The 26,656-nt window shown below is 44.0% G+C and overlaps 1 protein-coding gene across 1 annotated transcript in view; it reads left to right on the top strand.

The window, feature by feature from the left end:
* KL (klotho) overlaps positions 1-16,553 on the top strand; it is a 55,569-nt gene extending 39,016 nt beyond the window's left edge. The window contains exons 3-5 of the mRNA XM_076364270.1: positions 2,632-2,900; positions 7,762-8,878; positions 12,747-16,553. Of these exons, the coding sequence (XP_076220385.1) occupies positions 2,632-2,900; positions 7,762-8,878; positions 12,747-13,084 (1,724 nt within the window). The 3' untranslated portion in view covers positions 13,085-16,553. The remainder of the gene's footprint in view (positions 1-2,631; positions 2,901-7,761; positions 8,879-12,746) is intronic.
* Positions 16,554-26,656: the final 10,103 nt, after the last annotated feature.

Below are 26,656 nucleotides of genomic sequence, written 5' to 3'. Positions count from 1 at the left end.
TGCTCAAAAGTGTGCTCCCGATTTCAGTTGAAGTGCTGACGTAGGTGCCCATTCTGACACTGCATGCTGTAGACAAGCTGCGTACATCTTTTGTTTGTTTGGTTTTGGTTCTGGGAAGGGGTCTCTTTATTTGGGATTCACAGCCCTAAATCCTTTTACTGTTTACTATTCTTGGTCTTTCTTTTTTTCCTCCAAATACCATTTAGGGTTGAATAGAGTAAATAGAGCTGTAATATAAAGTAGTTAAATATTAATTAGAGCTGCTAATTGGTTGGAGATGTCTTCTCACATGGGTGGATATCTAACCACTTACTCTAGGGTCATATCCACTTCCCTGCTCTGTCTCTGGTGCAACAAATAAATTGATTGTTCCTTGTAAAGTGGCACATGTTGACCAGGAGGGCATGCAAGCTCCTCTGTGCCACATTGACTAGCTGACGGGTTAGGTCATTATCTGGGGAGTTAGCAGGTCTGGATTCCAAGAGTCTTAAGGAGAACGGGAACAGCCTGGCCCCTGACAGGTCAGGACTAAGCTATTCTCAGGTATGTCCAGAGGCAAAACATACAGATCCTTGGGCACCTTCCACATGGAAGCAGGGGCTGTAGGCTTCACACACCTCACCTTCACGCACTGGGGTTGGACAGCAGCTGAGCAGAGGGTTTTAAGGATCTATATTTGATGCTTATGAGTCTGCCAATTTTCCTCAGACTATTTCTATACTAGTGAGCTAAACAGAGCGTGAGCTGAAGTGCTGTTTAATTTTTAACCCAGTTCTGGCAGAGTTCTGGCCTGCACAGTAGAACACTTAGGCATGCTGTGAGGGATTGCTCAGGTTGGGAGTTATTTCCAGTAGGTAGTATGGACAAGGCCATTCAGTTTCAGAAGCAAGGACAGTTTAGGTTTCAGTCAGCCTGGCTTGCACACCAACAGACACTGAGAAGAGGGGAGATAGACAAAGGAAAAAGAAAAAGGAAAAAAAAGACAATTTTCATGGTGGTTTTTCAGTAACATGCAATTCGTGTGGGATACTATGTTTGAGACTTCCAAACTTTTTTTGAATTTCCAAAAATTCTTCCAAGTTGCTTCTTTCATAGGTGACACTTAAAAGTGAATGCATTTTTAAAGAAGGATTTGAGGAGAATTTTTATGAGGTGCTCAGAAGTGTGGGAGTGCTGTGTGATGACTTACAGAAGGGATGAGATGCTGTTGAAAGAGAAATTCTCACTGAGACCAGTTCACAAAGTGGACCTGTATTGGCTTTTACTCTGCTGGTACAGCAGATGTCATCATGGATGCATGCAGAGGTTAGAAAAATACTGGCATTTGCCAAACACAAAAGAATGATGCCTTTAGGAGGAGAAATACTCCATTTCCTTAGACATTTTCTCATGACCTCTGATAGAGACTGGGCCAAATTCATTGCTTATTTAACCGCAGTTCATTTAATTGATTCAAACAGGGTTACAATCAAGAATCCATGTGGTCCTTCATAAATGATTGTCATGAGGTACATTAATAAAACCAGGAAATGAGGATCTTGATATTCTGGTTGCCTGAAATAACGCTTTCAGTGTTACTAGGCTGGAAAATATTATGTTCAGTCAGTACCCAGTTTGGGTTGACAGAAGATGGTGAGTAATAAAGATAAACTCTGCTGGCTATGGAGCCAAACTCAAGTTCGAAAAAACATTTAAGAATGTGCTTTAATGCATTGCTGAATTAGGGTGGGTCTAATTATATAATTAAAATAAGCACACTCCTCTGTCCTTTCCTGAAGCTGAGCCTTGCCCGGGAACATTTTGCTGAATCTCAGTGTTTAATACAACTAAAAGTGAGTATCATCTGGAGTCTCAAAATAAAAGTGTAAACCTGGCAATACTAACAGATGCCAGTAGACCCTGATTCTAACCTACAAAGTGTGTGGTGATTCTTAAAAGTCAAACAGTTGACCTGGAATGTATACATCTTTTTAGAAACCCTTAAATATTTAAGCTGGAAAATGCTATGCCATAAAAGATGCTAAGAGACAGAATTATCAAATAAAGAGGGTCTTCCTGCATTATCACTTCTACTTAAAATCCTTGGTAATAAAAATTCATCAGCACACCAAAAGTGTTGTCAGGGTTTTCTCAATATGTATTTGTAGTGGAGGGGAAGGATCAAAAAGAGTATAACTTTTGTTTGCATACAGGGTAGTGCTGCATTAATGGCACTTAAGCTACCCCGGAGTGAGCTGCAGTGCGTGCTTAGCAGAGTGCAGTGCAGCGCAGTTACTAGCTCAGTTGCTGCAAACAGTTCAAGTATAGCGTGCTCTGCTCCAAGGCTGAGGTTTGACATGCCTAATTAGCAGCACTGCTCAAACCACTGCTGCACTGCTTCTCTTTATAAATCTGGCTTCTTTAAAGCCAAGCCAGGTACCTCTACTGCCTTGCACAGTGCACCCATGCCCTGGCAGCTCCCTGAGTGCAGTTGAAATATCTTCCCTGAACGGGCTTTGAGGCAGGCCCCGAGATACTTATCTGACCTGTTGCATTGTTCTTACACATGAATACCGCAAACATTGCTGTTATGGTGTAATCTACATAGGAAAAATGAGCACTGCGATACGTTTGGTTTTGTTCTTTCCTCAGCCATCCGGTACGACGGAGTTACTGTGTTTGGCTACACAGTCTGGTCCCTCCTGGATGGCTTTGAATGGCACAGGGGATACAGCATTCGGCGTGGATTGTTTTATGTTGATTTTCAAAGCCACGACAAGAAGTTGATGCCCAAATCTTCTGTCTTGTTCTATCAAAAGCTGATAGAAAAAAATGGCTTCCCACCTTTGCCTGAAAACCAGCCCATAGAAGGGATTTTTCCGTGTGGCTTTGCTTGGGGAATTGTTGACAACTACATTCAGGTGAGTCTGGTTATAAAGCTGACAGGCTGTCCAGCCAGATCAGTGAACAAGTTCATACTGATAAATTTGCTGGATAGAGCATCTTTGCTGATATATATTACCACAGTGCTGCAAGGAGATGGGTACAAGGCTTTTTTACCAAATACTGGGTCTTTCAGTCTTCGCTAGACTTTCTGCGTGTCACTAAGGAGATCCAGTCAGATTGAGATATGATAAATAACATTTTAGAAAAACATACGGAAATTGAAAGGGGTCTGATGCTCATCTTCCCTGGACGTGTTATGTGATCAGTTACTGGAAGTCAGTCCTTTTCAAATGGAAGTTGGTAAGATCTGCTAAAGTATAGTTCCAAATGTCCTAGTCTATGAAATGGGAAATATTACTGCTTTTTCATGTCTGTAATTTTAATGGTAGTATATTTGTCTGCTGTGATAATCCATGTTTTAGAAAACTTCCTGAAAGCTCTTAAAATTCCAGTGGCATGTTCTACATGTTATGCATATATATCCTGGTACCATTGTTAGAGGGCTTTTGTGTAAAAAAAAAAAAGTAAACAATATTAGATTTAGATGAAATTTCTGTATTCCTTCTTTGTCATTTTGTGTAGTATTGTGTCTGACGGAGGCCTTCAGTGCCCCTGGATAGCACCTAGCTAGATTGTGGATCCAGTTCATAGCTCTCACTCTTTATTTCAACTAAATCTGATACTTTGGGAGAACCTTTCAAATTTTAAGACTTCATAGCATGTGCAAAAATTGTAGCTTAGTTATTGTCTCTGTAACAGTTTGGCTCTGTCATTCTCAGATGCTGTTTTGGCTTGCAGGGCTTCTCTAACAACAGTAAAGAGGTGCAGTTAAATTCAACGCTGAGGCTTGATCCAAGAATAGAATTTTTAATTTAGATTTTCCACAAAGACAGGCTCTTTCTTAAGGCTAGAGTATAGGGGGCTTGTTTGTTTTTTGTCACTCCAAAAGTAAGATCTGACTTTGTTCTCTTGAAGAATACTGCAGCCTCCTTACCTGGTACACCGATTTCCAAGAAGATTCAACAGTCATTATCCTCCTAGCTCCCAGATGGATTAGGGATTGGAAATGGAATTGCTGCCTTTGGGATTGATAACAGCTATAAAGTTGTGGAGTCAGTCAGCCTAAGACAGTTAAAAAATCCCTCCCATCCCCAAAACCTTCAAAGCTGAATATTTTCATTTCAAAAGGCCATTCAAACATTTTGTGCTGTGAGGCTTAGGTAGTGTGATTTGTAGATGCATCACAGTGGAAAAACTCTTTTGACAACATTCCCACAGTATTAGTGGCAGTGCATGCTTTAGTAATCTACAAGGGACAATTCTCCAGAAAAGCAATTTCCCTCAGACATGCTGGTTTTTATTACTTTCTTCTATAAGCACAGTACTGACCTCTCCGGAGAAAATAGCAACTGATTTTCAGCAGCTTCTTTATACAGTCTGCAGAGCCTCAGCTACAAGTTGAACACTGGTTGTAGGCTGACACCTGCTTTTCAAACAGAGGGCAGGACAAGGAAATCTGAACTCAGGGGAACCTTGCACCAAAAAAAAAAAAAAAAGGAAAAAAGGACAAATGAACACATGTGGTACCAGTATCTTGTAGTTTGGATCTTTCTTGTAAGAGTTCTGCTAGTGTATGAATGAGGAGATTTTACACTGTGCATTATTTTAAGTAATTCACTTTTCCATTGTCTAGTCCTTACTGTGTTTGTGATATTCATAAAAAGTGAAAGTATAATTCTGTGGGACCCTGAGAAGCTCATCTTCTACTGTGTCCAGTATGTCATACAGGCAATTCTGATATCTGAAGCCCTAAAGACTTATGGGAAATGCATTTATTGTTGGAGTGACTATAGCAGGTTTACTCGGAGGCCCGAAAAAAAATCGATTCAGACATCAACAACCTGCTGAAATAACTTGGAAATTAGTTCAGTGTAAGTTAAATAAAAAAGGACATCTTTAGCAAGAAGGAAAAATTTTGCTTGTCAACTGAATTTGTGCTAAAAATCAAGTGCAGAGCATTACTCATCTTTCACCATAGTCAGGAAAAGAACTGAACACAGAAATGATGTTGCATTCATTATTTCTTTTACTGTGTTCAGGGAGTGGTCTGGAAACTGAAGCTACTGGGTGATTTACAACAGACAGTCTCTCTGTAGGCCCTTCGGTATAGCTTCTTCGTCTTGAAAGAAAAACATTTTAAAAATTACTGTAGTCTTTGCTGAAGATCTGCTTCTCTGGAGATCTGTCGCAGGTTTAGAATCATAGAATCATAGAATCATTGAGGTTGGAAAAGACCTCTAAGATCATCGAGTCCAACCGTCGACCCAACACCACCATGCCCACTAAACCATGTCCCTAAGTGCCTCATCTACACATCTTTTAAATACCTCCAGGGATGGGGACTCAACCACTTCCCTGGGCAGCCTCTTCCAATGTTTAACCACTCTTTCAGTAAAGAAATTTTTCCTCACGTCCAATCTAAACCTCCCCTGGCGCAACTTGAGGCCATTTCCTCTCGTCCTATTGCTTGTTACTTGGGAGAAGAGACCGACACCCACCTCGCTACAGCCTCCTTTCAGGTAGTTGTAGAGAGCGATGAGGTCTCCCCTCAGCCTCCTTTTCTCCAGGCTAAACAACCCCAGTTCCCTCAGCCGCTCCTCATAAGACTTGTGCCCTAGACCCTTCACAAACTTCCTTGTCCTTCTTTGGACACGCTCCAGCACCTCAACGTCCTTCTTGTAGTGAGGGGCCCAAAACTGAACACAGTATTCGAGGTGCGGCCTCACCAGTGCCCAGTACAGGGGCACGATCACTTCCCTATTCCTGCTGGCCACACTATTTCTGATACAGGCCAGGATGCCATTGGCCTTCTTGGCCACCTGGGCACACTGCCGGCTCATGTTCAGCCGGCTGTCAACCAACACCCCCAGGTCCTTTTCCGCCGGGCAGCTTTCCAGTCACTCTTCCCAAGCCTGTAGCGCTGCATGGGGTTGTTGTGACCCAAACACAGGACCCGGCACTTGGCCTTGTTGAACCTCATACAGTTGGCCTGGGCCCATCGATCCAGCCTGTCCAGGTCCCTCTGTAGAGCCTTCCTGCCCTCGAGCAGATCAACACTCCCACCCAACTTGGTGTTGTCTGCAAGCTGACTGAGGGTGCACTCGATCCCCTCATCCAGATCATTGATAAAGATATTGAACAGAACTGGCCCCAATCCCGAGCCCTGGGGAACACCACTTGTGACCAGCTGCCAACTGGATTTACCTCCATTCAACACCACTCTTTGGCCTGACCATTCAGCCAGTTTTTTACCCAGCGAAGAGTACGCCCGTCCAAGCCATGAGCAGCCAGTTTCTCCAGGAGAATGCTGTGGGAAACGGTGTCAACGGCTTTACTAAAGTTTAGGTAGACCACATCCACAGCCTTTCCCTCATCCACTAAGCGGGTCACCTTGTCATGGAAGGAGATCAGGTTAGTCAAGCAGGACCTGCCTTTCATGAACCCATGCTGACTGGGCCTGATCACCTGGTTGTCCTGTATGTGAAGTTATCTTGCACACACTCCAGGAACCTCCTAGACTTTCCTCTCCACTGTATTGTATTTCCAGCAGACATCTGGTAAGTGGAAGTCCCCCACGAGAACAAGGGCTAGCAATTGTGAGACTTCTCCCAGCTGCTTATAGAATATTTTGTCTGCCTCTTCATCCTGGTTGTGTGGTGTTTAACAGACTCCCACCATGATACCTGCCTTGTTGGCCTTCCCCCTGATTCTTACCCATAAACACTCAACCCTGTCGTCACCATCATTAAGCTCTAGACAATCAAAACACTCCCTAACGTACAGGGCTACCCCACTGCCTCTCCTTCCTTGCCTATCCCTTCTGAAGAGTTTATAGCCATCCATTGCAGCACTCCAGTTGTGCAAGTCATCCCACCATGTTTGGTGATGGCAACTATATCATAGTTTTCCTGCTGCACAATGGCTTCCAGCTCCTCCTGTTTGTTACCCATGCTGTGTGCATTGGTGTAGATGCACTTCAGTTGGGCTGTTGATCCTGCCACCTTTTTTGGGGGAGAAGCCCTAATTCCTACGTGACCATTCTTAGGCACTTCTGTGGTTTCTAACACATCCATAACCCTTGTGTCTTTGCTGCCGCATGGATCTCCATCCCCTTCCTTCACTGAGATGGCAGACCGAAGGACCTCGCTAGCACACCGTCCCTCAAACATTGGCATGCCGCCCCCAGGCTTATGTCTAGCAAGCCTGGTTTTATCCCTTTCCCCCTTCAAATCTAGTTTAAAGCTCTTTCAATGAGCCCTGCTAACTCCTGTGCAAAGATCCTTTTCCCCCTTTGAGACAGGTGTACCCCGTCTGTTGCCAGCTGGCCTGGCATTGTGTAGACTGACCCATGATCAAAAACCCCCAAATTCTGCTGGTGACACCAGGCTCGGAGCCAGGTATTGATCTGCTGGCTCTTCCTGTTTCTTCCCTCATTGTTCCCTGCAACCGGAAGGGTAGAGGAGAACACTACTTGTGCTCCTGATCCCTTAACCAGTTGTCCCAAGACATAAACATGGTGACCATTAGCAAAAGCTTGTTTGGAAAGTAGGATGAAAATGATATATGGATTCGGTACTTTTCTGACATCACATGTTAACAGAAGATGAATTCATTCATATGAGCCAGAGATGTTACTGTATCAGAGATGTGAGAGGGGTGCTAAATGCAATGTTTTGACTTACGATATTCTTTCACTATGTTGTGCCTGGTGGTTATGATGTTCCCACCTACCTAGAACAAACAGCTTGAATCTGGTATGTTTCTTATTCTACCTAGGTAGACACGACACCCGCCCAGTTTCTTGACTCTAATGTTTATGTGTGGGACATTCACCAGACGAAGCAGCTTATTAAAGTGGATGGAGTTTTCACCTCGAAACGCAAGCGTCACTGTGTTGACTTTGCTGCTATCAGGCTCCAGGTCTCTCTTCTGCAAGAAATGCATGTCACACACTTTCATTTTTCACTGAAATGGTCTCTAATCCTTCCTTTAGGTAACCTTTCTCTAATCAACCACACACTTGTACATTATTATCAGTGTTTTGCTAGTGAACTTCTCAGAGTTAACATAACTCCTGTTGTTGCTTTATGGCAACCTATGGCCGAGAATCAAGAGCTTCCAGTTTCCCTTGCCAAATACGGAGCTTGGGAAAACCCAGAAACCATTCAGGCTTTTGTTGAGTATGCCAAATTCTGCTTTACAAGTCTTGGGGACCATGTCAAATTTTGGATCACAATGAATGAACCGTCTGTGAAAAACTTGACATACACCGCAGGGCACAACCTGTTGAAAGCCCATGCAAAAGCATGGCATCTTTATGACAAAGAATTCAGGAGATCTCAAAAGGGTAAAATATCTATAGCTCTGCAAGCCGACTGGGTAGAACCAGCTTGTCCCTTCTCTGGGAATGACCAAGAAGTTGCTGACAGAATTTTAGAGTTCGACATTGGCTGGCTTGCAGAGCCCATCTTTGGGAATGGTGACTATCCACAGGTGATGAGAGCATGGCTTCACCGAAGAAATGCTGTTGACCTGTATAATTTCCACTTGCCTTATTTCTCAGAAGATGAAAAGAAGTTAATCCAGGGCTCATTTGATTTTTTTGCCTTGAGTCACTACACTACTACCCTTGTGGGCTGGGAGAAAGAAGATGCACTAAAATATGACCACTATCTTGAAGTTCAAATGATCAATGACATCACATGGCTGCAGTCCCCCAACAGAGCTGCAGTAGTGCCCTGGGGACTGCGTAAATTGCTCAAGTGGGTTAAATCAAAGTATGGCGATGTCCCAATTTATGTTATGGCTAATGGAATTGACGATGACCAGAATATGGTGCATGATAAGCTCAGAGTGTATTACATACAGAATTACATCAATGAAGCTTTAAAAGGTAAGGAACCATAGATGGTTTGTATGTCACAAATTCCAGTATTAGTATACACTGTGTGATAGAGTATGTTTAACTTTAAAAAAATAAATCCTAGGTAGAACATTCCATAAATTAAATGTTATAAATAAATTATCTGTTATAACAGATAATAAATTACCTGTTATAACAGATGGTTTTTCCTTTGATTTACGATTGATTGGTGTTACTAAACATCAGGAAGACTGACCTTGCACATATTCCACATAAGACAGCAGAAGAACATTTTTGTGGATTCAAGAAATTTAAGCAGATATTATATGAGTAGTTCCACATCTATTTAGTCAGATTTTCTTCTTATTGCACTTCTACTGTTGTTTTGCTTTGTTGCTTCTCTCCACTGACGTGCCTCAGGGCTGGGTATGAGTTCTGTTCCTCAGCTGTCTCTGTATCTTATCCAACACAGTGATCTTATCCAACAGTGATCTTCATAGTAATTCAGCTATCTATCTACCTCATTATGCCATTTCCTGGACTCTTTCCTGCTATTCAGAACCCAAACTGGTCTTTTTCTCTGTCTCAAAGATTAGTAAATTATAAGGCAAGAAGGAGACATTTTGAGTCATCCTGTCGTACAACACACGCTGTTTTTTAAGAAAAGCACAAGACCCGAATGAGATCATTTTTACTGATGAAGAATCTTCTACATCTCACTGTAAGCTGTTGCAGTGGCTAATTATTTACTATTTCTATATATATGTGTGTGTATATATATATATATAAATCTTACTTCTAGTATTAATTTCTTTAGCTTCAGCTTTAAGCCATTTTGTTGTGCATTTCCATGTATTTTACGTGTGTAGGTATTCACAGAAAACAAGCTATCTCTCATTTATCTCTTTGATAAATAGCACAGACAAAGCTCTTTGTGTCTCTTACTAGAAAACATAATTTAGAACCTTTCAATTATTAAACTTTTTCCCGTTTGGCAGCATTCTTCTTGAGAGGGGTAAACCCAGACCTGGACACACTGTTCCTGCCACAGCCACACCTGTATCTCAGGCACATATAATGTAACCTCTTACCCTTTTACTACTCTTTCATACATCTAAGCAGCCCGTTAGCCCTTTTGGCCATGGCAGCAGGTAGTTGCACACACTCTGTGGTTATCTACTGAGATTTCAAACTCGGTTACAGATTACGGCCCCCCCAGGCAGAACTTCCTCTACCAAAGTATGGTCTGCTTGTAATTTGACATCCTCACATTTGGTCATGTTCAAATGCCAGTTGCTTGTGCAAAGCTTGCTACGCTAGCTAAATTATGTCCCTAATCTTTGTGTTATTTGCAAACTTTGTGAGAAATAGTTTTACTTTTCTTTCAGGTTGCTGATACATTTAAGATCAATTAAGTATCTTGGTGCTAAAAGACAATCTCCATGACCATGGTAGAAATACACCTACTGTGACACTTACTTACCTGCAATTACATTTCTAGACTTACTAGTTCTATTTGAGACCAGTTGAAATCTGTTTATTATGGGATCCCCTTGACCTCGTAAAATTCTATTTTCTTGATTCAAATGCCAAATAATCCCAAGTCAGCTGCCTTGTGAAGTTGTAAGTATATTACATCAAACATCATTACTTTTATTGATCTGCTGATCTCATAAAATAGATGTCAAGTTAGTTTGACAAGATTTGTTATTCATAAAGCTAAGCTGATTGGCATTAATCGTATATATATCTCCTGTAATTCTTATTTATCAAGCCTTATGTAATCTATTCCACTCTTTTGCTAGGTGGTGAAGGATGGGTGGCAATTCCATAATTTGCTAGGTCATCCTGTTAATACTGGCTTTAACTTCCTCCTCTGTAATTTCCACCTCTTTCATGAATTACTGAACATCAATATTAAGTGTCCAAGGGTTCCTTCTCCAGCATTTTGAAGCACTGGCTGCATGTTTTCTGCATCTGTAGTTAAAAAACTGTATCTTGGCTGTATTTGGGCATATGGTTTCAATCTGTTTTTTCTGTATTGCTTCTCTCCTTTCTACCACTTTAGACGGTACCAGTTCGTGGCACTTCTGTTTTCAAAGTGTGTATGGATATGGGCTTTTCTGCCAGTTCCTGTTAGCCAGAGCACCTGCACATCCCCCTGTTTTTTACAGAACTTTGTCATTTGTACTGATCTGGTACCAGTATCCCCCAATCACTTCCTTCTCCCCTCTTCTATCCAGCCTGGAAATAGCTCCTATGTTTTTCAACTTAACCATCACATGTAAGCCATATTTTCCTATCTTTCCACCTTCTTTGTCATGGGTGAGTATGTCCCTGCTAACTAGCCATAATACCTGCCCTAAAGCTCACTCTCCCACTTTTGACATCATACACTCCTCCATAGTGTTTGGTCCATCAGTAATACCAGCTTTTTCATTCTCTCTTCTTCTCCCGCTCTGGTATTGTGCTTTTGTCCATCTTGTCCTTACACAGGGAGCAAGCTCTTAACCTTGGCATCATGACTGATTCAGGTTTCTCCAAAACTTGCCTTTTTTCTGCAAGACCCTGTGCAGTAACTGAGATGAACTACAGATACTGTGTCCTTACCTCAGTGTCACGCTGGAGAGGAATGAGAGGGGATTTGGTACCTCTGTGCTCTTGCCTTAAAGTTCCTATTCTGCCTTCTTCCTTCAGCTGGTTTCAGGGGCTGCACGTGGCAACACGTAATGTTGCTCACCTGCATTGTTCCAGGGGAGCCAACAGGTTTGTGCAGATAAATGATTCCAGAATACAGTACGGGACCCTTTGGACTGAGGCTGTATTTTTAAGTGCTTTGTACACTGTTTAAGTACATCTTTGCCAATTGAAAACAAAGAACAGCAATAACCATTTATGTAACACCATTAAATCCATATGCGGTTTTACAAACACAAACTAATTATCCTGGGTAGCAGCTCTGTAAAAAGGCAGTTAAATATTATTTCATTTTACACATGAAAAGTAGGTTAGAGGTGCTAAATGTCTTGCGTGTGGCTGCAGAAAGAATTGTTTTCAGAGGCATATGAAAATTCAGCAATTGTTAGCTTTCAGTCCTGTGTTCATCTGCTAGAAGATGTTGCTTTAATTTGTTAAAAATAGTGCTTTTGAGAGATAACGTATTACAGTTTGCATTTACTACTCTGGATTGATTGGTTTTGTCAAGCGGGACTGATGGCTCAAGGTTAATGCTCCAGCTGCTGGACCTCTTCCAGTAGCCAAGTTAGCAGAATGGATTGTGGACATGTTCTCAATAAAGACTAATACAGCTCATCTTGGATCAGAAACTTAGGTCAATAACAAGAGAGGACTATGATCTGTATAACATTTCCACTTGCGCTGGTGATATCCCAGTACATGACCTTAGCATGGGCGTGTCTTTTTCTGGTGTCACTGTGCCTTTGCTAGTGAGAAGTCTAGCCCGATGTCCTCCATTCCTCGGCCGTCCCCATCAGGAGGTGCTCTGCAAGGGAGAAAGAGCAATCGGAGAAACAGGTTGCAGAAATCCAAGTGCAGGAAAACCAAAACCTGTATTCTTTCATACATAAAAAAGAGAGCCATCTTTTCATGATAGGCTCCATGCTGATCATTAAACAGTCATGCGCTCACAGCTGTGTTTACCAAGCACAAGGAAATAAATTGCAGGATACTCACAGGTCACACTGTCTGGCAATGGCTGACAAATTCTGACTTTTTATGACAAACCCTTCATAGATGTACTACCTTATTTTTGAGAAGAGAAGGGCACATGTGGGTTTAACATCCCCCTGCCCCTGCTTTATGTACTGGCATATGGTACTGCTCTTGAATGCCAAAGTGACATTAATTCATTTCTTCAACCCATTGTTTTCTTTCGCAGCTTACACCTTGGATAATGTTAACCTGCAAGGATATTTTGTCTACTCTTTTAATGACAAGACTGCTCCTAATTATGGTCTCTACAGTTATGTTGCAAATCAATACGAACCAAAGCCTTCTATGAAACATTACAGAGAAATAATTGATAATAACGGTTTTCCTGGTCCTGAAACTCCTGAGTTGCTGTGCCCAGAAGAGATTGCCTCGTGTCCTGAATGCCACTTCTTCCGAACTGGAAAATCTTTATTAGCCTTTATCTCTTTCATATTTGTTGCTTTTATTGTTACTATTTTCTTCATTACTTACTACTCCAAGAGGGTAGACAGAAGGTACAAATAGAGCTGCCCCTCTGAATACATCACTCACTGCCCTTTCTCTTGCATCCCCTTGGGAAATCTGAAATAAGAGCGCACAATGTCATGATTGCTTCAGCACTAGGACAGCATTTACATTGCCTGATGCTGCAGGACATTGACACTGAGAAGAGATTGCTAGCATATGGCTTCCAGAAATCGTTTTGTCTGGTTTAGTGCATTTGGTTTATGGCCAGTCCTTAATTCCTGTGGTTGGCATTACCTCACAACTTTCCCTGGGACCTTTTGTTGAGCAGATGCTTTCCCCTCCTTGGTTTTCCCTTGCTGAGTTGGAGAGGTAAAAACATGTTTTGAAGACATGGAGTGATGGAAGAGCCTGAATGTCGAATTCTCCAAGAGAAGAATGGGGAGAACCAAAATGGTTTACTTTTCCAAATTAGAGTTTAATGCTGATGTTGCATGATCAGAGCCAACACCTGACTGGAGCAGGGAACGTGATGGAGTGGAGACAGAGGAGAATTGCACAAAGCAGCACTGGGGGAAAGGACACACCCTTTCCTAAAGCAGATGCAGAGGGAAGAACAGGGGGACATGAGTCTGTGCTGCTGAGAGCTCTCGGTAAATTAGTTAACTACTCCTCAGGTTGCTGACGGCTGCATCCGACTTCAGGATGTCATCGGGGAGCTTCAGCTAAAAGGAACTGTGTCTTTTTCAGTGGGGAAAGCAGCAGGGGCATGGCCAGAGATTGCAGGGGTCAAATTTTCACCTGATGGGAAGAGATGGGAAGGGTGAAAGGGCTTCTCTTTCATTTGCTCAATAAAAAAGCAGAGAGCAGGAACTGGGATGTCCTTGCTGCCTCAGTTGTCAGAAAACTCTGTGCCTGACCCTGTGCCCTGTACCCAAGGACATGGCAGGGCTGGGGCACCCCGTTTCTGCACTTCTTGCAGCAAGTTGCACACAGCTGGCACTTCGCTGCTGCCTGGCTACTTACCTGATGGAAAATTGTGGGTAATTTAGTAAGATGGTCTCGGCATACCATTTGTGTTGAGTGTGCAGACTTTAAAACCCAGCATTTTGGTGTAATAATTCAGCACTTTATTGCTGCTTTTGCCAGGATCTGAGATCTTGGAGCTGTTGCTCCAAGCCTTTTCCAGGTTGGGTGGAGGGTCTCCTTTGAGCAACTGGATCTGGCCCTGGCAGCATTTCATCCCAAAGTACTACTGAACGTCTGTGGGCCTCTCATTTTTCTCTCAGCAAGATAAATTAGCAAAATATTAGCAACATTGTTTATTGGTAGGAACAGAGAGAGAACAGAAAAAAACCCTGTTATTTTGCCTGCCTTGTGAATCACTACATTAGGAGTGTCCTCGATATAAAGCAGTGAGGTCATTTTTCTCCGCTCTCTAACTCTAGGCCTACATCGCCTTCAGCTGTAATTGTATTTTTATTGCTATGTGAATAATGTCAGTCACTGGAAAGAATATTTTAAAGGAAATGTGCTCTGTGTTAATTAAGAATTATTTGTCTACTAAAGCTGATTATGCTGTATTAAATGTGATGTTTATCTACTAGATGACTAGTAGATGACTAAATGACCTCCCAGGGTTCCTTTCAACCTGAATACTCTATGATTCTGTGATTCTATACTGTAAATTAAAACTTGCATATGAAATATGATTTTCATTTGTAACCTAAGATTATATTTTTTCTTAAATAATCTATAGAAATAGAAAAGAATTAGTATTTTATCATAATGATTAATATATTTGTCCTCTAGTTCCAGTCTTAAAATGGTCTCTCTTTGCACTAATGTATATTTTGGTATCAAGATTAAGGTGAAAAATTCAGGGTAAGTGATGAAGTATTAAAAATAGATATAAAAATTATCTATAGCCTGATAGGACTTGCTGAAGAAGAGCAAATTTTAAACTGCTGTTTATTTATGCATTGGTGCCTGGTGCAGTGTGGATTGCAAAGAAATAGCTCTCCCTAAATGTATGAAATGCCAAATGGCTTTTTCCATGGCATGGCAATGAATCACCTTGCAATACATTACTCCAGTAGTCAGATGCCTTCACAGCACATAACAAAAAGTGACATTCATTTAATACAAACTGTAGCCAGGTCATGCCTGACTTGTATGTTATGTGTGTGCATGTATGTATCTTATAATTATTTTGCTGTTGGTAAAACAAAAAAAGTCTGGGCCTGATTTCTCTGAGAAGCCCGGTGTGCATGCCTCCCCTGGGTTTGAGGGTGTTCGGGGGGCCTGGGCAGGGCAAGTCCAGAAGAGCACGGGTACCATGCCGGTGGGCGCCAGCCCGTCCTGACACTTCACTAACCATTAACCATCCAGCGAGTTGCTGCCCTGTGGTATTTAATGGCCCAGCCACAGCGCAATGTGTGAAACAGCAGTCCGAGCACAGAGGAGATGCTGCAGGCTCTTCCCATAGAGGCTGGGTGATATGTAACCACCGACAGGCAGATGGCACCAGCTGGATATCTAATTTGTAGGTAAATTGGGATTTGTTGCTATGAAGCTGTATGATCGCATCCACTCATGGTGCCGTGGCCCATAGAAATAACGCAGCCTTGGGCGCTCTTCCCTTCAGAAGAGTTTTTAAATATCACTGCAGAGCAGCGACGAGCTCGAGCTGAGCACAGCAGTTGCCAAAGTCTTCTCCTAAGCTCTCTGCCTGCGGTGCTGCCTGTGCACGGCAATGCATAGCTCTTGGCGACTGAATTGCACAATGATGGGCCAGGGAAAATACAGGCTGGTCTGATGGAGATAATGGTATGGTTTTGCCTCGGGAATCTGCTTCATTTTATGTAATCAGGGGCCAGTGCAAGTTTCTTGTCAATCTTCTTGAAAAAAATCACCCTCCACTAACAACAAAAAAGCCCTTGAATAGGCAGAGATTAGGTACCTGTCCAAGGAGAATTGCGGTGTGCTCATGCAAACTGATGTGGTAATCACCTCCTGCCATCAGGCTGTGGGCCGTGGGGCACTTCTTCTGTTCGATACCCACGTGTGAGTGATGATCTGGCACTTCCCCGTCACCATCTGTGCATCTAGAGCAGAAATGCCGACAGCAGCAAGGACTTTGAGCAGAAGGGACTCCATACTCAGGCTGCAAAGACAGCTCAGGGAGGATGGTGTTTTATTTTCTGAAGAGCAACCGGAGTCTGCATGTGATGGATGTTAACATGCGGTATCTTATATAGACTAGTTTCTTGATTTTACCCGTGTTTCTAGGATGAAATGGTGTTGCCAGTTTGCTCAAGGCTCCAAATTAGACATGTTGTAAAATACAAAATCATATTTTTATTCACAATATTTTTGTGACATGAGTGCAAAGCTTCTGTTTCATTTCTTGAAGAGATTGTGCAGCATGACTGTGGGAAGGATGTCTTTGTTAAATGAAAGAATGAATGTTATATTGTTTTTATAACAATCTCAGAAATGAAATAAAGATACTGTACGTAACAAATTGTAACATGATCTTACTGTTTAATCTGTCCAATTTCTCTGTTTGCAACATGAAGTACTTAGAAGAGGCTACCTTAGAAGAGGCTGTTATGATAACTCTGCGAGGAGTCTGTGTTGCTGTTTGTTTTTCCAATGCCACATAAATAACTGTAACTTTTGTTGGAGATTGCTGGGGCCTGTGTCTAAACAGAGATTTTTCCAACAGACCTAGGGCTTTGGAGGGGTTTTGCTTCTTTGTTTTTTTGTTGGTTGGTTTTTTTGAGAGTGACTATTGCTATTTTAAAAGCCTGTGGAAGTAACCATACCAATATGAGTGTTTTGTTGCCATAGCTTATTCCATAGTAACACTGCAGTAAATTTGTCAGCTCTTCTATTCCAGTAGAGTTAATCACAGGCTTGAAGGATTTTGTCAGCATAGTTGTGGCACTAAGCAGTCAGTTTGTGGCATCCTTATTAAACATCCTAAGGAAAGTAAATATCAAGGTTAAAGGAAGAAGAAAGGGAAAAGGCTAATGAATGGGACAGCGGCCATACAAGTGTCAGCATGTTTGAACACACAACTTGCCCTTCGCTTTTTCTCCTTGCATTGTATTAATTTGCTTTTGAGTCATTTAGAGGGCTTGTTCTGTTCACTCTGCTTGCAAAAACGCCCTAGGTGAAAATGCACTTATTCAGGGCAAAGAAGTCAGATTTAGGTGCTAGATTTCAGCTTCAGCTGAGAAAGTTCAGTCTTGTTCCTTCTTCACTCATGCAAAGCCGAGCAGAGGAAGCGAGGAAAAGAACGGGGAAAGAAAGCTCTTCCCGTCTTCGATGTGCCACTTGTGGATTGCCGAACCACTCTTTGCCAGCCATCACAAGGCTACGGCTGGTTCTGGCCGGTTAAGCTCACCCTTTTTAAGAGATTGGAAAAAGAAGGAATAATGAGGTGAGGTGAAAGTGGCAGGGTCCAATATATCAGAAGCTTTTATTTTGCAGTTGAACAGAAACGCCACTCTCTGTCAAACGTTTCTGAGAAAATTAAGATCATTAAGAAACCAGCAAGTTGAAATGATAGCAGCCTACAGCCAAGACACTTGTGGGTTTTGACATTTTGCTGGCTATTATTTTGTGATGCTTTGTGTGTGCATTTGTGAAGGAGTGGCAAAAGGGCCAGGAAGGCAGAGAGAAGCCAGGGAAAATACTGACGAAGCAGGGCAGAAAAGCCACAGGCACAAGCGTATGCGTGAGTTCCTCGCACTGGGAGCTGAGGGAACAGTCCCCTGGCGTGGGGAGGGGCTATGGGACTTTGAATATTCCTTGTTAAAAAAATAACATTTGAAAAAAGGATCCAATGTGTAAACTTCCTACCTCTATCGTATTTGTCCCTTAATAGATATACCTCCTATGTGATGAATTTTACTGTGGAAAGCCTTCTCTTTGTTGCAAGAGTTACTTGTAACACGGCATGGCGAAGCATCATTATCCAGTCCCAGCCCTCCTGAGCTCATCCAAATGTGTTTCTGGCCCGAGTCCCAGGAGGCCCATGGGGGTCTGAGGTGCAGGAGAGGCGGTCACTGTCACCGGCATGCTGATCAAAGCAGTGGGAATGACAGTGGTAATGTTTTCTAAATACTGCAAATTCACATCAAGTTGGATTAGTTTCTACTTTAGTTTTATTAATGGAAAGAGTTTCTTCCTTACTGAGAGAGTAACACACAAGACTTTGGGGTTTGTTTTGGCAGAGAGGGATGAATTTTAACTCTTCCCCCTAACCTGGGATGTATAATGTACTTCTCACTGATTTTTTTTATGGCGTCAGTCCTTGCAGGGAAGGGGAGGGGAGGGCCTGGGCAGCGCCTTCTCAGTCCCACCTGTTTGGCTCTCAGGAGCCAGAGGAGCCTCCAAGCCCGAGCTTCCCCCTGGGGCTGTGCCCTGCTGGGGTGCGCGTCCCAGCCAGAGCGGTGCCAAGCACCAGGCGCCTCCCGAGCGGGACGTGCGGCGGGGACTGGAGGAAAAGCAGAGCCGATGGCGTGTCCCGGAGGGATGCTGGCTGAAACGGCGGCTTGGCTCTCAGCAACGAGCTGGCTGTTGCATTGCGCTCAGGGCTCTGTAACAGGCTTTCGGCAGCGCTGTAAACCAGCAGGGCTGCACAAACACACCACCTGACCCAAGAAATCTGTTTTTCCTCCCGCCAGAGGGAACAGCGAATTGGCCGAGCATTTAGTTCAAGAGGTGTAACAGTATAAACTACCTGCGCTGTAAAGTTTTACGAGGTGACAAAGTTTTGTAGTCTGGCAATAGAGCAGTTGAGCTGGAGGCCATTGGATGCCCTGCCAGGAAAGGGAGGGGAGCAAGCCGGCGAGGAGGGCTTCCCGGCAGGCTGCAGCCTCTCTGGTCAGCCCAGAGGGTGCCCCGAGGGGTGCAAGGCTGCCGCACCTCCGGCCTGGGACAGGCATGATCCAGGGGCTTAGTGCTGCGTGAAGAATAGAGCAGGGCCAGCTCCAGCTCTCTCGGCACCTCCTCTTCCCTCTTCGGGAATGTATTTATTTACATTTGGGCTATGGAACGGGGAGCTAAATACCAAGGTATGACATAGGTATACCAGGGTGTATGGTTTATTTAGCAGACAAAATACTGCTTATAGGCCTTACAGATTTTTTGCAGCAACCCTCCTGCCTTCCTCTCTCCACTAGGATCAAATGTGTCTTATTTCCAAAAGCTGAGGAAATAAATGCTCATAAAGTAAGCTGCCAGTGTTGCAGTCATCTCTCCCAGCACTAGCTGAGCCTTTAAGTCCACTTCTGATGGAAGTTCGTGAATTTTATACACATTTGTAACTCATTTATCTGCCACATTGCTGCGGGATGCGTGAGCGGATATTGCCTTTCCTTGCACCTCGCAGCAGGAGGCGGCGGGGTCCTGCGCTCGGCAGCATGTGGTTGCTCCTGCTTGGTATTCACAGGCACATTCCTCCAGCTGGTGATATATTGTTACTGGGCTGGAAGAAAAATAATGCAACCAAGCTCTTATTATTTTCTCCTTTTATCTGTTTGGTCATATTAATGCGGGATAATCATTATATAAATGCACAGGAGACGCAGTCAAGGACACATTCATTTTTAAAGTCCTCCAATGCTCTTGTACTTCAGTCATTCATCTTCTGTCTTTAATTACAGCAAGTGATCTCAGAGGCACTTAAAAGATTAAATTACTCAATTATTTGAAAAACCCAAATGCAATAACTGTATCTCTTTTCTGATAAATACCAGTGATTGCTGAAAAAGGTTGCCCAAGACAAGAAATACTGGGAGGCCAAGGAGTCCATATTGTAACATTTTGGCTTAGACCAGTGATAGCCATTTAATTTTTCATTATTTGCAACCCTTATTTTTATTTGCATTGATAATAACCACAAACTTTTCTGTCGCTGCCCTGGTGGTTTCAGCAGTGAGATGAACGTCACTGCTCAGCTATTTACTAGCGTCCCAGCACCTCTTCGAGTGCGGAGAGAACCACACAAGACAACCAGATGATAACCCCAGCTCAAAAAGACATAAGGTCATGGTTGGGCATCAGCATGGCCAGGCAGTAAACCGCATTCAAGGTGATGTTTGTGGATGGGGTTTGGTCTGGGTATTTGGGAAGGGTATGTGAATAAAACACATGTGGTGGCTCACTCCATGTTGGGGTGGGTTCACCGCTGGCGGGTCTGGGTGTGCATCGGTGCCGTGCCGGTGGGCAGTCTGGCTCAGGCTCTGCAGCCTCTTGGGAAGTGGGAAAGGTGGCCTGCCAAAAGCCGGCTCTGAAATGGAGCTCTCACTGTCCCACGGCCCCAGGAGGGAGCTGTTGGTGTGCCCTGCGTGTGGGCATTGCTGCCAATGCTGCGACAATGCATCTGCAGCAGCAGAGCTCGTCCTTCCTCACTAGCAGCCCTATTGCTCACCAGGGATTCCCAAATACAGCTACTGAAGAATGGGAAGTTTTCCCTAAACCAGTTTTTTTAACCTCTTTTGCAAAGCAGTAGATGTGTGATGAGCCAAATGCTACAAGCCTGGGGAAGGGGCTGGCATGATCCCTCCTCCCTGGGCCAGGAGGAAAGGGACATGACTTTTCAGGGATAGAGAAATCAGGCCAAAGAGCTAAAATCCTGCACTTTATAGTTCTGAGTTCCCATCCCCCTGGGAGCAGGCCAACAGTGAGCAAAACACTGGAGCAGCCACGAACCCCGGGCGGTCTGCACTTACAGCCGTGGTGGGCTCCTCACTCGTGATGGTTAGTGACAGCCAGCAGTGTGGCACATGGATGGGTGTTTGGTGTTGATAAACACACTCCCTGCTTTTGCCTAGCCCTGTGGCAAGTCTCTGAACTGAAAGAGTCTGGAGGGAAAAAAAGGACTCACTATGGTCAAGCCAGACCAGCTGTGGTGCTTCTGGTCCTACTGCTGTGAAGACCAAGCCCAGCTGGAGTCGGTGAGGTGCAGCAGGGCGGCCGAGCAGGCTGGCAGACCCCGGGCTGCTGCCCCACTTGGGTTTGGGGTCAGGCTGCACGCAGGCACCCAGCTAGCATCTGTCCCGCACACGTGGTGGGGCAATGCTGGCCGGCAGATGCTGCTGAGAGGGTTACTGTCGTCTGCTCCACCACCTGTGGTTCCCACGTTTATTTAATTTAAAAAAAAAAAAAGTAAGTAATTCGACATGTATCCTCTCAAGGAAAAGGAGTCATTCCAGCAAGGAGCGGGCCAGGCGTGGTCTGGGGAGGAGGGACAGATGGCCCTGTGGCTAATTTGCTCCCATAAATCACAAGCTGTTACAAATCCTCACTGTAGCAAGTGCTGGCTCTGTGTTTCAGCCATGTGTCTGTCTCAGAGCTGCTACGAGCAGGTGAAAGAGAAAGAGCAGGGTCTGCAGTTTTAGGCTGAGTTTCCCTGGTGCCCTTTTGCAGAATTGAGTATTTTGATTAAGAAATAAGCCGTAATCCTCTAGCTGGCTTGCCAGCGGAGCTCCATGCAGCTGTTCTGGCCAAGCAGGGCCATGTCCTGCTGGAGCAGAAGCTCTTGCCACAGAACGAGGTGTTTTCTCGTTAAAGCGCAGTCACAGCCGGGACCCCCATCCTGTCTCCTTGCAAACTGCTGCCAATGAACCGTGCGCTGTGGTTCAAGTCTCTGCTCAAGGTAAAGAGCAGTTCACTGCATACAAACCACGGCTGCCTTTAGCCTCCCTGTCTCGCCGGACACACACCCCCAGGGAGAGGATCGAAAACCCCGACTTGCCATTGCGGTGGGGCTGAGGAACACCTGTGCTCCTCCTGGTACAGGCTCTTGGTTGTTTTCCTGCTCTTGCCTTCCTGCCTCCTTGGAGGAGGGAGGCAGAAGTGATCTTTCCTCACCCTGGAGTTTTGTCCTTAGTGTGGGGCATGGGACATTTGCAGACTCGAGCCCTGGCAGGCTGGCAGTGCCTGACTCCTCCCTGTTGCAGCTGGGGCTGGGACCATTGACCATCTGGCCACGATCACCCTGCCCCGAAGGCTGAACCCTGTGGCCTCCTGTGCAGCCTGGGCTGGGCGAGCGGGGCCCAGGCTGGAGCCCAGCCTGCAGACCGGCATGCCAGGACTGAGTGGGGAAGAGGGCATGCTGGGCTCGAGCTGGGCTTAGACAGTGGAAGAGAGCAGTGGAAAATAGCTACCTGTGGGAGGTCAGTAGTAAGGTAGCGGGATAGAGATCCAAGTTTCAGAGTCAAAGGGGTGGAAGGAGGTAAGTGTCCAGGTTATTTTTTTCTGCAAGAGATGCTAACCTTCATCAGAGGCATAAAGTCTCTGGTGTCTGGGTCCTGTTGTGGATTAGGAAAGGTATCTGGGAGTGTGTGAGACCTCCCCAACACGAGCCTATAAAAGACAGGCAAATAGTTGTCTGCAGTGTTGTAATATTTTCCCTGTCACTTGCTCATTAACCCAGACCCACTGCTCTGCTCTGTGTTAGCCCTTGAGTTCCATGTACCTTTGTGTTTGCTGAGTTGCTTGCACACTGAAGCAGGACAGTCTACAGTCACACAGTGCTAAGTGGTATCTGCTCTGCATCCATTGCTGCTTTGAGGGAAAATGTTGGCTTTCTACATAGTACAGTTGCATGATCCACGATGTTGAAGGTCACAATTTAAAGTGTGTATTTTAGCAAAGTCCAAACACCCACCTTGTTCTGAATGTGGGGTTTGATGCCCCGTATTCCTGGTTCTGGCACACCATGATGTGCAACTGCAGTTGTAATGACATGATCTGCCTGGCCTAGCACCCATCCAAATGAAGCCCTTGTGCAGCTGTGACTGACACACATCTGGCAAGGAGAGTATGACATGGCCATGCTAAATCCCCAAGGGATTGTGAGTAGGTCATGCCTTTTAAGTGCTGCTTTCTGTCTGACAAGATCTGTGTTCACTCCCCAGCTCTTCCATGTCACTATTGAGCTGGAGCAGCAGTATCAGTTTTCATCCTCTCCTATTTGATTTGCAGGCTCCAGCAGTCTTCCGGATATTTCTTCCAGTATTTTCATCTCACAGACATTTCAGTACGTTCAGCCTGTGCTCTCGTCTAACAACTACCTGCCATCTCTTAGGCATGCCACGATCCGCCAGGGCTCACACCAATTCTGCAGAGCAACTGCATCAGAGGGATGCCTTGCTCTTGACTCCTGCAAGGCAAGACATTGTAAAGAGGATGGATGCCCAAGAGCTCAACATTATAAAGACTGCACATACCAGGAGCTGAAACATCAGTGCTGTTAGGGTTAAGACAGTCTGTTTGCCCTGACGTTGCTGCAGGTGGGTGGGACGGAGAGGTGGGAATGAGAGCATATCACATACTATATTTTTTTGCAAGAAAGGACAGACTTACACAGCTGACCATTTCTGCCATGGCAGAGAGTTGGAGAAAAGTGCTTCCTTTCAGTCCAAAGTTTAATACTGAGCTTTCCCTGAATGGTGGGACATAAAGGCTTATTCCCTCCTAGATGGTCTCTCATAGCTGACTCCCTGCTCAGCATCCTGTTTTCTGAGACTCTGCTTCTTTTGATAATTCAAGAGAGAGTTGGAGAGATATAGGCCTATCTAAAGGGACATTTATTCCATCTGTAGACATGTAAGACAAACCATAGGAATCACTATCCTGCTGTTGCATCTTACTCTGTTTTGCAGTGGCTTGATGGATTTGAGATGCTGAAGTCTGAGAATGTGAACCCAACATTCAGCATGCCAGCACCACAGTCACTCTTACGAACCTAGGCTTAGATTATTGACGAGAAGATAGATGCAGAAACATGGCTGAATTCAGTGTGAGTCAGGGGCCTAAAAACTGTTGAAGACCTGAGTTCACCTTTCTCAAGCCAGCCGTCCTAGCTTAATGGCTTATTTGGAAAACATAATCTTTGCCATGAAGCTCTTGTATACCTAAGGACACTATAGGATAAGTATAATGGACAACCATATCATTTTGAGCCTAAAATCATTACTGAAGTCCCATATCAGAACAGCTTTGTGTACAGCAGGTTGCAATAAAGAAAGCAAGGGCTTAAATGTACCGTGTTTCTTGTGCCAATGGATGAAATGAATGCACAAAGGAAACGTGATTCTTTAGTGTATGCAAATTTATTCAACTCTGCAATTATTTATTTACAACTAATGACTGATACCAACAGATGAGGTAAAAATATGAGGTATTGATGTGAGTATAACATTTAAAAATGCAATTATCATAATGTATTCTCAATGGCAATGTAACAATACAAAATACTGTGGTAGCTGAACGGTAGACATGGCATAATGTGCATTTTAAAGAAATCTTTATTTCATTGATACACGGCTTAGAGATGCCAGAAGCACATGACAGAGCTTCTGCAACGGTAGGAGGACAACCCTACCTTGCTAATGGCAGCAGATGGCACAGGGCCCCTTCCAGCCGAGCAATGACTTGTCAGACAGGGTAAAACCACCGTCCAGGTTTTTCCCTTCATTTCCCAAGAAATTATTTACTGTCAGACAACTGCCATTCCCAGGGCCAGAAATTCTGCGTCCATTAATACTGAGGCACTATTGTATTCATTTATGCAAACTAATGTAGCAGAAGTGCTCTAATTGCTTGTGTTTTGGAAAACAGCCGGCACGAAATCTGCTGCCATGGCTACAGGCATTTGGGGAGGAGGTGCTGCTTTCTGGGATGGCGGTCCCGCTGGAACCAGGGGACTGGCCTTGCCACCGCTTTCTCCTGGGAAGGCTGGACGTGGGCAGTAGTGGTGCCCTGCAGCTGGCTGGTGACTGCCAGACCTCAACACAGCCATGTAAGGGTGTGAGTGCTCCTCCGTCTTTAAGACTTAAAACCACACACGAGTTGCACATTGCAACTATTGTTGGCCATAAACTCAAGGCAGGAGCTCATGGGCAGCCAACCTCCCTGATACTATGAGTTGTACAACAAAACATGGGTGAGCCAGCTCATGGAGGAAGATGACAGTAACTTTTTTGGGGTCCTGCTGCTCCATGGGGACACCATGCTGGGTCACCCCGCCCCTGTCCACCCCGAGCTCCCACCGGCTTGCTTCCTCGAATTGCAGGGCTGTCCCCAACCAGCACAGCCCTTACGCGTGTGCACGATGGCATGTGGGGTCGTGTTCTAGCAGCAGTCGAGGACTGCACATTGTCCGCCCCACAGCCCCCATACCTGGGGCAGATTCAAAGCACTGGCTTTGAAGAGACTTCCCTGTTTACTGAATCAGGGCACAAAACTGTAGCTTCATGTAGGAAATGTATCCCACTTAATTGACCTCATACTAAATCTTAGTGGATTTTGTTGGAAGGACTGAGCTAAAACACTGGCTATGAATGACTCAGCTGGTTTATGCAGCAATAAATAAAGTCAAAGTGAACAAATACGATTAATGAAGAACAGTATTAACAGGCTTGTACATTCTTATTGAATCATAGATGTAGTATCATTTTTGGTCTTAGGTTAAAAACAAAATGGAACCCTGCCTCAAAGGTAAAGTCAACAAATTATTATTATTACTTTTAAAGCATTCTTCCATTAGCAAAATAATAGGTCCCTGAAAATGAAATGATACAATAGGCTTAAATGGCTCCTACTCCTCATTGTCAGGGGCTAATCCTGCTCCCACCAATGCTACAGAGGCAGGATCATGCAGATCAGTGCAATATAATATGAAAATGCTTGCTGCTACTATAAAAGCAATCCTTCCAAGCATAGTCTGCATTTAGTCTTTTAAATCTCCAAGACGTGTTTAAAAGCTTAAAAAAAGTTTAGTTATTTGTATAGTAAGAATATTAAAAGGCATGGTATTCATCTGCACGTCTTTGTGTCCACTGGATGTGGAAAATCTGCTTTGGGGTTTCTTAACGATTAGCCATCTCTATGGGAGAAGGGAAGAGCAACACAGAAACACTTACTCAGAACCTAGACAAAATGCTGGGGAAAAAAAAAAAGATTTACAGCTTAATAACTTACTGGTCTGACTTCGGACACCTCAGTATACACAGCGTTACCTTGTACTCTCCGAGAATGAGCAGTTGCTTTGAACGCTGCACATACTGAGGTTCTCTAGCGGCAGATATACCATTAATTAAGGCAATAGGTAAGTTTTCAACACCTTGTACTAACAGTCACAAACTTTCTGCAGCTGAATATAAATGGCCTTCAAAATGTCTATCTCAGTTACATTTCCATGTATTTTATTTGGTGAAACTGATCCACTCCTCATTATTTTTAAACGTACAGTAACCTCCTTCCTCCTTAGTTCTTCTAATTCTTCCTACATCTATTTCTAGGTACCTTCTCACAGCATACACAAACACGAAACATATTTGAGAACAGGCGTTTCTGTTATCACACGGATTATGCCCGGTAGCCCTGTGATAATAGCAAACACAGCTTATGTAGCAGTGACACACTAAAAGACAAATGACAGATTCATTTAAGGTCCAACTGATGCAAGTGATTTGCACTGAGTTATATACAAAATAATTAATTTATACATATACATATATATATAGATATAATATAGATAAATATATACATACTGTACATAATTTATTTACAATTAAAATATGCTTCTTAGAAGCCTTTAAATACCAG

The sequence above is a fragment of the Aptenodytes patagonicus genome, chromosome 1 (assembly GCF_965638725.1).
Source record: "Aptenodytes patagonicus chromosome 1, bAptPat1.pri.cur, whole genome shotgun sequence".
In the NCBI taxonomy this organism is placed as follows: Eukaryota; Metazoa; Chordata; class Aves; order Sphenisciformes; family Spheniscidae; genus Aptenodytes; species Aptenodytes patagonicus.
Note: the sequence above shows the minus strand (reverse complement) of the source record. Positions and strands in the feature narration are given on the sequence as shown.